The sequence below is a fragment of the Carica papaya genome, chromosome 5 (assembly GCF_054855325.1).
Source record: "Carica papaya isolate Zhongbai chromosome 5, ASM5485532v1, whole genome shotgun sequence".
Lineage (NCBI taxonomy): Eukaryota > Viridiplantae > Streptophyta > Magnoliopsida > Brassicales > Caricaceae > Carica > Carica papaya.
In genome coordinates, this window is record NC_142313.1 from 719,037 (window position 1) to 735,776 (window position 16,740).

Below are 16,740 nucleotides of genomic sequence, written 5' to 3' on the forward strand. Positions count from 1 at the left end.
TATACATACATACATGTATATACAGACACACGTATAGATATGCTTTAGTTGTTTACCATGTTATAGTTTCCATTTTATTATAAATCTCTCTCTCACAATACCCTACACACAAACATACATACATACATATGTATGTATGTTTGTACATCCAAGGAAGGTAATTAATTATTAACAGTAACAGATACCTTAGGGCGATCCTTATGGTTCCTTCTATCGTCATAACTAGGCTGATTATCACCTGGGAAATAGTGATGATGATCCTTCCCAGATGGCTCACCTTTACTCACCAGGTTATCGTCATCATCCTCTCCAAAAGCAGTATAACCATGGTTATCCATACCATCTTTATCTACAGCATTGGCAGTATCAATTTCATCTTTGTCGTCAGCTTTTCCGCCATGGTAATACTTATTAGTTTCAGTATCCATCAGGTTGCGTCCGTCGGCTTCCATGGCTGCCAACACCATCACAATCGCAGCTAACAGTATGATCTCCACCCTCTTCATCTTCATGATCAAACTGCTTCCAAACCCTGAAATAATCAAAACCCAGTTGCAGTCATTAAGAAAAGTAATACACACACATATAACTGCATACATACATACATACATATGTTATGTGTAGGGTTGGTGTATCACATGTGTATAAAGGTTTCTGTTCATATGTGCTATGAGACAAATATATATATATATATATATATATATATGTAGATGTAGGTATATATCAATCTGCTGAAATAATCAAAACCCAGTTATTTATGTATACACATATATACATAAATATATGTAGTCATAGATAATCAAAACCCTAATTACAGATATATGCAGTTAGGGTTAGTATGTACGAATTTATAGATGGAAGTACCAGGATTCTTGTTTTTGCTTTTGTGGTTCAACGAGAGGACCGCGTGTGTGTGTGTGTATATATATATATGACTATGGAAAGAATTAGATATATAGGGTGATATATATTGATGTATACATAATTAAAGGGATTTAACGGAGAGTGAAGTATGGGAGCACTAAAAAGAGGCAAGACAGGGTGGGGGAATCACCATGTTGTGGCGCAATTTGGGAGAGACGACCGCGAGCACCAAACCAGAAATTATAATTATTAAGGCCATTAATTTGTAAATAATTTTCAGTAATTAATCATGGTTTGTGTTTCCGTTCTAGGGTTCAATATTGGGTTATAAATAAAGATTAAAAATTAGGAATATATATATATATACATATATATATATATATATATCTTGAAATACAGTGATATTGATATGACCCCACTTAGTTTATAGTGATAGCAATAATTACTTTGACATTATCTGATTACAACGAATTTAGATATGAATTACATCATACAGACGTCTGAAGAAGAATAAATCAATTAGAAACGCCAGAAATGATGAGCACATCCACCGCGGTATATGTATGTATATATATATATATGTATATATGTATATATGTACTACATGCACGGTACGCCCACTAATTACACCAGGTGGCCTATATATACGAAAATAATATAATGTACAACAGCATCTATAATCACTAGGTAACTTAAAAAGGAAAAGATTCAATTTACATTTTAATATATTTTCAATATAGTTATATATTATCGTTCCCCTATATATATATAATTAAGATAAATATTTGAAATAAATACAAAACTTATATAAATCTATTTACATGTAAATAATTTCTTAAAAGGGTTTATGCATATTTGTTTTAACTATAACATGAAGGGAGTCCTACATTAAAGAATAAAAATTGATATATATTACCTACAATTATTGTAAAGATTCGGAAGTTAAAAAGAAATAAAAATATGAATTAAATGAAGAAACGAAATAATAAAATTTAAAATTTTTATTTCTTACACAATAATTTAAAATATTCAATAAAATTACGGGAATGTCAATTCTAAAAAAAATTACGAAAATCAAAGAAATAAGCAAAAAACCAATAACTGAATAATTTAGAACGATCTTCACTAACTTCTGAAGGGAGTCCAGGTGAGAATTTATTAACAACCTACTTGTTGATGAAGATCTGAGTCTTGATTCTCTTGATCTAAAATAGTTAATGAAAGGGTGAGATACACTAACCCAGTAAGAATATTATACTACTCACCGATACAAAAACTGAAGTTGGTAAAAATTATAAAAACAACAAATGAATATCTTAATTTAAGTAAATTCATTTATCATAATAAAAAATCATTTATTGCATATATTTACTGTTGCGAGATTTTCAAAATCGATCTATAGAGATACAAAATTCAAATAACATTCTAATTTCATTTTCAAGTGAGCAATAACAACTACTTTCTTTTCTATTTGCATATTGGTATCCCTATGGGCTCATAAGGATGTCCCACTACACGTGAACTAATATTCAACATTATTAACTAACCGATCGTTTTTATACTCCGTCCGATATGAGCGCAAAAAATATCATATCTTAATACATTGTCTGGGATGAGGTCGAATTGGACCGTCCCCATATCCTGTTCAGTATGAGCGCTAAAAATACTAATTCTCGATACCCCGTCTATTATGAGTCAACGTTTACGGTAGGGTTCCCTGAGTGGTCCATCCACCATCTTTCAGGATATTCAGTGAGACCACCATTCATTAATTCACATGACTGATCAATTTTTCGTTTGCATATTAATTACCAATTTCACAAATTAATCGTAAATCACACAAAACAAGCAATATATATATATATCAAGAAAGTACAATTGAATCAATTAACCATTTCAGTATATCATCATGTATTTAAAACTATAAATTCAACTATTAATTAAACAGGACAATAAATAAATGACTAACCAATTTCGTACTTCATTGGTAACCTGTAATGATTCTCAAAATTTTTTAAATTATACAAAATATCATATTATCGATTATTAAGTTTCAATTTCATAACAGAAAATAAGGTGAAAGATTCTTAACATAATCGGTGTTCGAAATAACGAATTTTCTACTACGCCTACTAGCGGTATCCAGGTTTCCTTAATTTTTTTACGTATATTAAAACACGTTTTTCGTCTATAAAAATACTCCAAAAAACTCAAAATTGGCGTTAAAAACTTTTTTTGGCCAATTTTAGAATTCCAGCACGGCAACACCGCTGTACTCCGGCGACGGCAATGCCGCTTGCAATGGTGATTTGCCTCGACCTAGCCGTTTTCGGTTAATTTTGGCTAGTTTCAGCTGGTTTTATACCAATTCCTGCGAGAAAACACGTTAGATGGTCTTACTTGGCCGGAAAAAAGTCAAAAAATAAAAACCTATCGGCGGTATAATTTTTCGGTGCGGCGACTCTGCCGGCTCACCTTCGTAGCTTGGTATTTTTCTTTGGTCAACTTGTAGAAAACAGAACGATGAACATAATGGTGAAAAAATCGTACGAAATGAAAAATGAGAAGGGGCTCATCGGAGGTGATTTCAGGTTTTGCTCGTGGCAGCGGCGCCAGATTTTATCCGTGATTTTCGGCTCATCTGCTATTTCTTTTACTTAAATTTAGCCATGAGGTTGTTCAGAATCAAATTCTGAACGGATAGGAGAATTTTTACCTTGGCTCCAGCGCAGCAGGGGGCGGCGGATGACTCTCTTCTTCGACAGGAGGATAGCGATATTTATACCCGTCTCGTTTATATCTGAGTCGTTCATTGCATTTGATATCGACCATCTGATCTCGTTTAAAGAGAAAATGAATCTGAACCGTTCATTACGATTTGATCTCGATCGTCCGATCGCGTTTAAAGAGAGAATGAATATGGACCATTTATTGTGTTAAATCGCGACCGTCTGATCGCGTTTAAGGGGGGAACAGATCCGGATGGTCCATGCGCACGGGAACGCATCCGGGTTGTCCAATCGCTGGTACCCGAATTGCTAAAGTGGCTTCCCGCGTGGCACCGAGTCAGCATGCCTTGCCACGCGGCGCGTTCCGTTTCATCAAGGTTGCTGACTGGGTGATCCGACGTTATACAATTTTTTTTAATTACGTTTTGACCTCCTAGGTTCTGATTTTTCTTTCAAAAACTATTTCCGAATCAAAATTTTTACCCATTTTTATAATTTTTTTAAACTTTAAAATCAATTTCGAGCCAAATTTCGAGTTTGAGTATTACAATTCTACATAGAATTTTATATATATATATATATATTCATTTTTTTTATCATTTGAATTAATATGATTTTTACATTTCTTTTAATTAAATTTGTAAATAAATTGTACTTCATTTTTGAATTTGTTCTAAATATAACCTTGATTTAAGTTAATACGAATGATATTAGGTAAAATCCATATACTTGTTATATACGTATACGTACATATATGTCACCTTTAGACAAATATATCTTTTATATGTGATTTTTCTTCAATTCCTTTAGTTGCCTCTCTTAATATATATATATGTGTATATGCACTTTTGTTATGCAATTTCAGCTTAATTTGCTTTCGATCGAAGGTCTCACTTTTCTGAAACATAATTTGATGACTCTTTTCTCATCTCAGTCGGATCAATCGATGGAAAGAGTTCCCATGCATTTTTATTATTGTTTATCTAATTTATTTGAGAATTGTCATTCAGACTGATAATATATATATATATATATATGACGTAAAATGACTGTGTAACTTCCTATATTGTCAAGTAATGAAAACTAGCTACTAACAAGAAACTAAAATCAAGCATAAATAAGATACACGAGTTTTATTCTTTCAAAAGAACGTGCCAATTACATATATAGCATGTAACATAAACCAATACTGCATGATCATGTATACGTATATACATATATATATATATATATGTATATATATGAAACATGCATACATACGGATCGAACAGTAATACCTCAAAACACAAATTGAAACTAACCATGTCGGCTGGCCATATCATAGTTTACATGCATGCCTGGTCCGTTTAACATGTTGTAGTAGCACTCCTTCAGTTTATTATAATTAAGCTTCACACCCCTGCATACATATATATCTATATATGTATATAAACACAGATAGTCGCATCATCCATTATCGTTTTAGACAGTGCATATATGTTCATACATACGCCGTTAGTTATTATTTGTAACTAATCTTTTATTACCATTGCTAGGGACCTCGGGTTGATTCGCAGTTCGCCATTGGCGGTGACGCATCCCGTCTCCACCAGTAGAACCTTCACCCGTGTCATTACTATCATCACCGACTGTATCAACACCGTAACTATATGTATTCATCGTTTTTCCAGTACTTGCCACTAGTTTTTTTCTTGAAGCTTCAGCACTGTCATTATCAATTTCATCCTTGTAATTAGCATTTTTACCATTGTAATAATCTTTCGAAGCAAGGCGTGCATCGGCTTCCCGAGTCACCAACACCATCATAATAGCAAACAAGAGCGTGATTGCTAGGTTCTTCATCGTTGTGATCGAGTACTCGGCGCCAAGCTAATTAATACCTGCTGCAAAGAGTTGATTAGAAGTAGATATTTAACATTTGCATATAATTCAATTCAGTTTTATCACATAATTCAATTGGAAACAGATATATGTATGTATATATTTTTAATTTCATGCAAAAGCTATATATAATGAACTAAACTAAAAACATGAATGTATATATAAATATACACATATATATATATATATAAAGCATATATGTACATAGAGAGCAGCTAGGGGTATATATATATATATATATGTATATAATTAAGTTTATCTATATATATATATATATACCTGGGTCTTGAATATTTTTTGGGTAATGCAATTAAAGGATGATCCAAGAGGGAGATAATATATGCATATATATAGGCAGATGGTGAAAGTTGCTGTTTCAAGGATATAATGTGTTAATTTGTAGTAGAAAGAGGCACGGTATAGGGTTGGGAATCACGATTAATTGATTAGGGTTTGTGTCCTGTGCAGCCACTAAATTAAGTAATTATGATTAGGGTTTGATGGTCAATGAAAAGAAAAAGATATAATTTGCAATTTATGGTAAAAAATAATGGAGTGAATGTATATATATATATATACATATAATATATATAGTGATTACAGAAAATTCATTAAATATTCAACTTTTATTGACATGATTACTTCCAAAAAAAACATTATATTTAAAACAAAACTTAATATTACATGAAAAAATTACAAAATTAGAAACCTATGAAAATTTGATGGGTTTTTTTTTTTTGGTTTCTTTCATAAAATTTTGGTAGTTTTTTGAAAATTAAAAATATGGGAAGTCAGAACTGTCAGGTTAAATTCCATTTACTATGAATAATTGATCTTCAAGTTTTCACTCATACCATGATCATACATAGTCCAGCCACTAACATTTAGTGCTTGATTAATGAACACCCTGGATCCATTAACAAAACTAGCATAATTATTGTGAGTATTATTACCTACAAACCTAGCTATAATGTTTAACTCTTTGAACTTAAAAGACTACAGAAGACTGCATTATCAGTCACCACCACACAGATCAAGTATTAAGAGTTTCAAAATTAATAAACAATGCTTAGATAAAGTTTGTTATTTATTACTAAATATAGAGAGAACATGTCAATGGAGTTCACAAGACATTGTCTCTGCTTCTGGGACTGGGCTGAGACAAAATGGCCCATCAAATTAGTTCAGCCCATTTTAGTATTTGTAATTTTCTCCCTAAAGTCAAGCCTGTAGTGGGGTCAAATCAATCCAAGTGATATATCATTTAGCTTTTTTCCTCAGTCAATCAAAACTTTAGCCCAATTTGTGCTTTACAGATCTCTCTCTCTACCCAGTTGACATCTCTACTCTCTTATCTCGTACCGAGCCAAGCCTAGTCCAACTCGTGTTAAAACTCACCCACTAATTGACAATTATTGAGAACACTTATATTTCTCGATATTAAGTAACATACATACATTAACTTTTATATGAGAATACATACTGATTTACAATCTAATTCAAACTCACGATGAAAGAATGTACCAACCGTTTTAAGTAAAATACTAGTTAGTTATCGTGTAAAAAATTGTTATATCCTACAAGTGCTCGAATATCCATTTCACCAGCAGAAATTCATTAAATAGAAACTACAATATGTTAAAATTGCCCAAGAGATCAACAACATCATTATTATGATGGAGTTCAGATAATGCTGTAGGGCCATTATGTGATTATTCATAGAAAATCAGTACATCTTACCTATAATTTGGAAGGAGGTTTTTTTGAACCTCGACCTGTTATAAATTCTTGCATTTTCCTAAATTGCTCCTTGGTCATTCCACTGTAATACTTATGAGCTCTCTCCTGAAAACAACAACAAAAACAACAATAATGATAGTAATAGGACAATTCTTTTAACAAAAAACAAATGTTGCTAAACATACAAATGAGAAGCATGGCAGAGCAAACGTACTGATCATTGGCTCAGTAAAGATAGTACAGCCACTTCTTTCACCACTACAAGGATGAGAAGTCAAGTCCTACCTAATGCTTTTCAGATTAATAATGTAGGTTTCTTATGCTAAATTACACATAGAAGAATCGCAAAGGTCAGCTTGGAACTAAGACACGAGCTTCCTTTCAGCCATCAATGGTCTATTCTTCTCTTTTTCCTAATAACAAACTAATTTGGCAGTTCAGATTGATGGAAAATTAACAGTGCATAATCAGCATCTCGCTAAATTGCTTTCCATGCTCTAGATATGATCAATAGTTAGCCATCAAGAATATACATACAAGATCTGTTTCGATTTCACACCAGATGGAATTCATATTACAAAGAAATAATCTAATATTATAAAGCAATTTCACCATGAGAAGAGAATTCATATTATAAAGAAATTACCTTCTCCAGCGCAAGCGCTTGGCCAAGTTCCAGCTTCAGGCCATCGTTAATGACGGACTTTATCCTAAGAACCATATCTTGGTTGTTCTTCATTATAGCCTCTGCAACTTCTCGGGCTTTCTTCAACAAGTGGCTCTCCTCCACAACATAGTTCACCAACCCATATTTCTCAGCCATCTCAGCTGTCAGTGGCATAGCTGTCAAGGATACTTCTCGAGCTTTGTTGGCTCCTATAATCCGTGAAAGCTTCTGAGAGAGACCCCATGAAGGAAATATACCGAACCTGCAATAGCAATTAGATATGTGATTGTCCATATATTAAATAATTGATCACTTAGTTAAATTACAGATACATATTGCTACACGACAAGCTCAACTATAAAAACATGGTGTCTTATACTGGTTATAGAATATGAAAGAAAGCTGTGAGCTACACCTTTAATGGTCGATTTACAGAACTTAGCAAACTACTGTAGTTCATTACCTTCCACATCCCAAGCACCCAAACATAATTAATAAAATTCATTTAGACAACATTAATTATCTAACGGGCAGAATCTCTTCTTAGGTTTCTGATTAAACTTGAGATGAGAACTTTTTAACACTTCTAGTTCCTAATCTCTCTTCAATTATAAAAAACACTTCTGGGTTGTCATTTTTCTAAATTCCTATATGTTTGATTCATAAATCTTACAGAGTTGTTAAATTGACGACAAAGGGCGCAAAATGACAGTGAAATGTTTTTATTCATTTCACACTCTGTAATAATTTTTTGTTACCATATGTCCAAATTTTATCATCATTTTCAATAATTATGTATATTTTTGGCATAAAAATTCAATATAGTTTTCTAGAGCTAATGCTTATATCTTAAACAATGACCAACCACAGCCACCTTTTTAGTAAACATCTGAAAATTAAATTTCAAACTCTTTATGGATGTGCAAATCTAACAAAAAGTATTAGTAATCAACAATCAATATGCCTAGAAATTTTGTTAGTTGGCAAACTAATTAGATTAGCTAAGGTTAGTTCCAGATACAAAATGTGCAAGAATAATTTCTGAACTTCTCATTAAAAATCCACCTACCTTCTTTATTGGACACATATAAAACTAGGATGTATATGATTCAAAGTTCATGTATCGATTCTTAAAAGTACTTCCAATAAGGAATGCCAGTGACCACACACAGAGACAAGGAGAAAGGAAAATAAAAAAGCAACTTGTATGAATCACAAGAATTTTCTGCTTCCAGACAATTAATGGAAAACGACACCATAAATGGACGATTCATTGAAATTCAAGAGTGATGACAGACCTAGCATGAGTATCAATGAATTTGGCACCTCTGGAAGCAATTAAGATATCGCAAGCGAGAGAGATCTCGAACCCGGCCGTGACCGCGAACCCGTTGATAGCTCCGATTATGGGCTTCCTACACCGTTCCATCTGCGCAACCGGGTCGGTCTCCACATCCTTCACGTCTCCTTTAAACACCGTCTCAGCAGCCGTCAGGTCCACTCCCGAGCAGAAAGCCCTACCCGACCCGCACAAGATAATGACCTGCACCGTCTCGTCTCTGTCGAGAGCCTTGAATGCGTGAGCCAGGTCAACCATCATCGCTCTGGTCAACGAATTGAGCAACTTCGGACGGTTGATCGTGACGAAACCAATCCCGTTGGGTTCGCGGGTGACTCGAATCAGCTCATCGGTTGCAGGCTGATCCATATTGGAAAAGAAATTAGAGAATAGAGACTTGGTTCGTTAGAGCGACTGAGATTTGCCTTATTGCTTGTTCGTGGTTTTCGGGGCGGGTGAATTATGCGGATCCGGGGCGGGTACTGCCTATCTCGAAGAATTTTGGATATGGTGGCAGTTATCGTCTTGGGTACGGCGCCAAAAGTTTTTTATTCGAATTTTTTTTTGGTAATTACTGTTTGACTTAGTGGTCAACAAACACGTGTAATTAACATTTAATAAACATAATCAAATAATAAATTTGAGAATTTTAATTTTAAATTTAATTTCATTAATCCAATAGTTTAAATATTTTTTTTTTTAAATAGTATATAATTTTTTTTTTTTTTATAAAGAGAGTTAAAAGTCAAAAGAAATTAAGAGATCGTCATGCACATCCTAAGTCAAGAGACATTCATAATATTATCAGTAAGAAATTATTAGAGATCATTCGACATTTGAACATGAAAATGGAGGCTTACCAATAAAGAGAAGCCAACATTCACTAACTAATCAGTACATTTATTCTATTCGCGATAGATATATTAGATTCGAACCTTCTAATCCTGCAGTAGCAAGTATTTGATCGCACGAACGAGACCGACATGCGCATTAGTATCGTAATCATCTTTAGTGAGTTACTGCACTGCTAAAAGACTATCCAAGCGAGTTGAAGACCATCAAAGGCTTCCCAAAGTCCGGTTTGAAGAACACAACATCTATCAATTTTCCTTTCGATTTGTGCGTCATATCTGAAAGAAAATAAAAATTCATATTATTAACCATAAAAGTATAATTAATCATGAGAGATACATCCTTAACAAGCTTTTCGATACTGCTCTCACTGTCTTAAAAAATAAATTTATTTTTATAGTTCTACAACCTCAAACAAGTAAGGTCAAATATCACTCTACAATACTGAAATGTCTTGCACAAGGATCAATTATTATTGAGGTTTAGCACTAACTACTCATCCACAGCACCACTGAAGAAAGTTGATTGGACTTCAGCGTATATGATATTCAACTACATCAGCTTGGCCATAAACACGTAGTTGAAAATATACGCTGTCTTTTAAAGTAATTTTCAGTTTAGACATTTTTTGGTTTGAAATTTTCTAATTTTAGAGGTAATGTCTTCTTCGTCAATTTAATACTTTTTGTTTTTGATGTTTATGATGAAAAGATGGTGTGTTTTACTACTTTTGAATTCTACTTGTTCCTATACTCACTTATACATAATGATTTATTTATTTATTTTCAAATAATTTCAAAATTATGAACTATTTAATTTAAATTTGGTTTAATTATTTTATTATTAATATAAAAATAATTATATTTATAACAATAAATAGGAAAAAAAAAATAAGATTTTCGTCATTTGTGGATAACTCGAATACATGCAGTAATTCACGGTGATGGGATATCCTATAGTTATAATAGATTTATACACAATCTGTACAAGAAGCAGTTGCTTCTTAAATTAATCGTAAAATATTTGTACAAATAGCTAAATCAAATAGAAATTTTTTTTATATAATTTCTAATGAAATTTGAAAATAAGGAGATTGGAAGGAATCCATGGAATAAATTTAAAATATGCCTATTGATATATATAATTATATTTATTAATAAAATACATATACTCGTAACAATAAAAAATTAAAAAATATATATATATATATATATACACACATCACGTGTTGGGTTTGAACCGATTCTTGAAGGCCAAATTTGAACCCACTCTTTTACCATGGACAAAATTCAATTCGAAATAGATAAATCTTAAGATTTATATTTAGTAATATAAATATAAATATATTCATAGTAATAAAAGTTTTAAAAAACATATATATATATATATATATACCATGTTGGAATGAGTTCTAAAAAATTAAATCTAATTATTTATTTCTTTTTCTCTATCAATACGAGTTATATTCAAATAAAACTCGTAATTTAACGAAAAAATGTACAAAATTAAGTTTAGATAAATTGAATTAAACGTTTTTTAATTCTCATAGATATTAGTCAAAGTGGTTAACGAGCTATACGACGAGTGCATCATTTAATTTTTTTTTTTAAATTCTTTTATGATTACGAGAAATAAATGTGATTAATATTTTACTTATGGTATAATAAATTATTAAAAAATATTATAAATTAGAAACCTCAAATTATAAGATGCTATATCATATATATATATATATATATTAAAAATAAAAATTAAGAATTCAAATATTAACAAATTTTAATTTTTAAATAATTTTGGTTGGGTTGGGTTAGGTTGTGTACAATAATACTAAATGGACCGTACTATAAGTGCATTAATTTGTAGCATTAGCTCTACGGTGGTTTGGGAGATATTTGACTGACTTGGAAGATAGGGTTGTTGGTTATAGTTGGCAAAATTTAAAGGTCTATATGTCTTTTCCTTTTAATCACGCACAAAAAATTTACTTTTTATTTTTTAATTTATTTTAATTATCTAATTTAATTATAATAAAATATTTATTTTATTTTTTTAAAAAATATAACAGATTCGTTAATACTTATAAATCAGTTATCGTCAACTCATGATACACGTATCGAGTGACGAGTTTCGCATATTTAACGAGATTTTATTGTACAACAGACGTCTTTGTATGATCTTAAATAAGTATAATCATAATATAATTTATTATGTTTGAAATTAAATTTGACGAGTTTTACCAACGTATCGATGAATTTAAATTTTTAATTTTATTAAATCAAATATTATAAAGTGTTCACAAACATTAAATTTGTGAAATTTAAATAAAGTAAAAAATTTCTTCACTGAAAAAGGTGGTGCATTGATAATGGGGTTGCTCAAGACTATTCAATATTCAGATCCAAAAATATTCTTTGAGGGTCCTATCCAATAAATTTACACGTTGAAACATTTGCTCATATATATATATATATGTATATATATCCAAGTCCACAAATTCTTATTCAAATCAATTAACCCTAAAACTATTTGTAATTAAGATTAATGTTAATATGGTAAGCCCAAATCAAATATTAAGAAAAATTAAGACCAAAGATTAACGTAGTTATATTACTTTATAACATTAGAACGAGTGTTAACTGTTCTTATTAATTGAATAAAAAGAATAATTAGATCTTCGGATATTGAACGGGTTCGATTTCGAGGATACCTAGAATTTAATCCCGTATAGATATAGGTGTAATATTATCTACCACAGCCAACTAGCTTTGGAGATCACTTAAGCCCCACAGAGGGCAAGTTCCGACCATGGGGATAACTGGTTTTGGCTGTACACAACGTTAACCAGTTCATTTTTCTACTTCTCCATTCTCTGAGTTTCCTTATCCCTTCTTCTTCTTCTTCTCCAAACGGATTCTGAAACACGATAAAAAAATAAAGGACGGACAAGTAGTGCTCGATACTTGTCTTCTTTTATGGATATCTTCTCAAACAAGCAAGTATTGATCGTTGGGATTTTGTCAAAGCTAATATTATCAATCTTCTTGATGTTAACTGAGTCTGGACTCAGTGGTTCCGCCATTAATGTTCCTGCAAACTTCGTCTTCGGCGACTCTTTAGTCGACGTGGGAAACAACAACTACATCGTTTCGCTCTCCAAGGCTAACTATGTCCCCAATGGCATTGACTTTGGTCAACCAACCGGACGCTTCACCAATGGCAGAACCATCGTTGACATTATAGGTGAGCTCTACTCTTTTTCTTTTTCTTTTTGCGGTCAACTTTTTTTTTCTAAATTGTGCAGAGGTTTTGGGGGGGGGGGGGTTGACGAACAGGTCAGGAGCTGGGTCTTCAAGGCTTTACTCCACCTTACTTGGCACCTTCAACCAGAGGGATTTCTGTGCTCGTTCACGGCGTCAATTATGCTTCTGGTGGTGGTGGAATTCTCAATCACACTGGCAAAATTTTTGTAAGCAAAACCCAAAAAAAAAAAAAAAAAAAAACAACAAGAATTTACTCCTGTGAAATTTAAATTATCAGTCGTGTAATACGATATTGATTTGGGTTTTTTTTTTTCTACGTGAAAATTAATTATTACAGGGTGGGAGAATTAACTTGGATGCACAGATAGATAACTTTGCAAATACCAGACAAGATATAATATCCGCCATTGGAGTTTCTGCAACTCTAGAGCTTCTTCAAAATGGGTTGTTCTCAATCACAATTGGTTCAAATGATTTTATCAATAATTACTTAACACCAGTTATTTCAGTCCCGGAGCAGAAACTTGTTTCTCCTCAAGTTTTTGTAGCAACCATGATTTCAAGATTCAGATTACAACTCACTGTATGTTTAATTCAACCCTAATCTCTGTAATTTTTTTTTTTTTACCTCTTACTAATTACCCTTACCCATTTACCCATTAATCCTAAATCACTAATAATCCTTACTAATTACCCTTACACATTTACCCATTAACCCTAAATCACAAATAATCTTTACTAATTACCCTTACCCATTTACCCATTAACCCTAAATCACTAATAATCTTTGCTAATTACCCTTACCCATTTACCCATTAGTCCTAAAGCAATAATAATCCTCTACTCATGTGGGATAGTTTTTGCTCAAAGTCATATAATATTAAAAAGATATATGAATTAAAAACATATTTTTAATGTAAATTTTTTTTTTTTTTTCCACAGAGATTATATATGTTGGGTGCTCAAAAAATAATTGTAGCAAATGTTGGACCGATTGGATGTATACCTTTCCAGAGAGAATTAAATCCAGAGGCAGGAAATAATTGCTTCAGTTACCCAAATCAGCTGGCTCAGATGTTCAACACTCAGCTGAGAAGCCTCATACAAGAGCTTAGTAGTAATTTGGAGGGGTCAAAATTTGCCTATGCAAATGTTTATGGCATTGTGGATGACATAATTCAAAATTCCAGATCGTATGGTATGAATCTCAAATTAGATTGCTTTTTTCTCCACACTCTCTCAATAGATGGATGAATAATTCAATTTGGCGCTCAACAGGATTCGAAAATTCCGATTCGTCGTGCTGCTATCTCGCGGGGAGATTTGGCGGGTTGATTCCGTGTGGACCTCCATCTAAAGTTTGTCCGGACAGATCAAAGTACGTGTTCTGGGATGCCTTTCATCCCTCGGATTCTGCTAATCTCATCATCGCGAGACGTCTTCTTGACGGCAATTCTAATGATATCTTCCCTTTTAACGTCAGACGACTCGTCACTCTATGATTTTGAATGATAAAGATTACGGAAAAGTAAAATTCACTACGTAATTCTACTTAATCGATTCTCATTCCAATAAAAAAAAGAACATAATATTTTTGTTTCCGATTATTTTTCATCAAAAATAGGTAATGCCATCGAAAATTTTTTACTCATTGTTTTTGGGTGCAATGAATAGATTTCTGGGTTATTTTTCATTTGGGGAGACTAGTAATTAGAGCCAGCTGGTGGGCTGTTGGTGCAGAACTCAGACACGAGAGATTCATTAATGGTGCGCCTTTGGATAGGACCAGACTCAATAAATAAGGAGGCTCAGTCCCCTTTGATGCCTTCCGGGAAGTCACCAATGGCTAGCCAACTTGGGTCACAGTGGACTACACTCTACTAGTTCTGTCATTTTCTGTAACACAGCTTTGGGTTTGGTGCTCAATACTCACTTCAATTCAGAAATTTTAATTCTCATTATTTCCCAATTATCTTTTTTAATTAATTATCAATTATGATATACATATAGTTTAAAACTCAAATCCATACCCTTAAAAAAAATAATCTAACCTACTAATTAATCATAATTTAATTTATTAACTATTATTTAATTAAATAATTAGTATATTTCTTCTATTACAAGAAATCATAATATCGAAATATATTATATTTTCGTGTATATCAGGTTTTGATTTACATACCAAATTGAAAGTTTGTTCTTTTAACATGAATTCTTTAAACCCTAAAGTACATGAACTGTATTTTTTATTAAATCATAAAAAAAATACATGTATATTAAATATATTTATATACCAAAAATTTATCAAACCTGAATATTATAGTTTCATGGGTTCTGATATTCCATCATAAGGGAAGCATGAATGGATCAATTCTGAAGCATGGTACGTGTGTACATATATGTATATGTGGGCGTGTATGTATATGTCTGTATGTATGTATAATGCTGTATATACCAACAGTTGATGCATTTATATTTGAAGAGTTTGAAGGCCAATCAAAACCCATCTGTTACCAGATAATTCAACGCGAAGAGAACAAATATACTGACTGATTGACGAATGTTGGCTTATCCCTTCAGATGAGTCTCCACTCACATGCTCAAGTACCGTATGATATTCGACAGCTTCTCACTGATAATATCATGAACGTTTTTTTGGTTCAGAATGTACACGACGACTTCTTAATTTTCTTAGCTTTTGTCTCTCTTTATAATAAAAAAAAATAAGACAACAGTACTTTTAACTCATTGTTATTGCTCTAATTAAAAAATTCTATCTGATATAAAATGTTTATTTTGTCTAAATACACAATAATTTTGCTTATATTTAGTTCAATTTAGTCTCATTAATACGTTAATGAATTAAGTTATTGATTTTATTGAATCAAATATTATAATTCCACTGCTGTCATTTTATTAAAATTTAAACTCGTGATTTTCAAATAAAATATAAAAATTTTACCCATTAAACGAGTATTCTAATATAACCAGTATAATCCTAACATTCAAAACCTAAAATAAATCTATCACAAAGTAATGAAACTAACATAATAAATTGAAATACATATCGAAAAATAAATGAATTTAGAACAACAAAGAGTAGGACAAATTCACATAACAAGTTTAAATATTGTTATATTTTAATCACTCAAATATATATTTGAAAAAAAAACTATAATATATATTTAAAATATACTTTTATATAACTATTTATAATATTGTATATTCATAGATATAATATTTGATTATTTATGTTATTTTTGACTTTTTTTTTAAAAAAAAAAAATAGAATGAGACCATATACTAAGACTTACGAAAATTTAATTAATACGCGAATATATTTTTATCGAGTATAACATAATATATATTAATTTTACGATAAATATGGACCGAAATATATGTATATAT

The 16,740-nt window shown here is 31.7% G+C and overlaps 2 protein-coding genes across 4 annotated transcripts; one reads left to right on the plus strand and one right to left on the minus strand.

Annotated features, from left to right (window-relative positions):
• Positions 1 to 4,700: 4,700 nt before the first annotated feature.
• ECHIA (enoyl-CoA hydratase/isomerase A) lies at positions 4,701 to 9,674 on the minus strand. 2 transcript variants are annotated; one of them, XM_088220038.1, is made up of 4 exons: positions 9,180 to 9,674; positions 7,861 to 8,143; positions 7,215 to 7,319; positions 4,701 to 5,476 (listed from the first exon to the last, which is right to left on the minus strand). In XM_088220038.1, the coding sequence occupies exons 1-3, from the start codon at positions 9,587 to 9,589 to the stop codon at positions 7,215 to 7,217; spliced, it is 798 nt and encodes a 265-aa protein (XP_088076164.1). In that variant the 5' UTR covers positions 9,590 to 9,674; the 3' UTR covers positions 4,701 to 5,476. The 2 variants fall into 2 exon arrangements, with proteins under 2 accessions (XP_088076164.1, XP_088076163.1); XM_088220037.1 differs by having other exon boundaries at positions 4,701 to 5,473; positions 9,180 to 9,667.
• A 2,985-nt stretch (positions 9,675 to 12,659) lies between these two features.
• LOC110808518 (GDSL esterase/lipase At4g16230-like) lies at positions 12,660 to 15,301 on the plus strand. 2 transcript variants are annotated; one of them, XM_022034040.2, is made up of 6 exons: positions 12,660 to 13,312; positions 13,405 to 13,538; positions 13,670 to 13,915; positions 14,275 to 14,530; positions 14,611 to 14,860; positions 15,073 to 15,301. In XM_022034040.2, exons 1-5 carry the CDS (start codon positions 13,045 to 13,047, stop codon positions 14,832 to 14,834), a joined length of 1,128 nt encoding a protein of 375 aa, XP_021889732.2. In that variant the 5' UTR covers positions 12,660 to 13,044; the 3' UTR covers positions 14,835 to 14,860; positions 15,073 to 15,301. The 2 variants fall into 2 exon arrangements, with proteins under 2 accessions (XP_021889732.2, XP_021889723.2); XM_022034031.2 differs by having other exon boundaries at positions 12,663 to 13,312; positions 14,611 to 15,301.
• Positions 15,302 to 16,740: the final 1,439 nt, after the last annotated feature.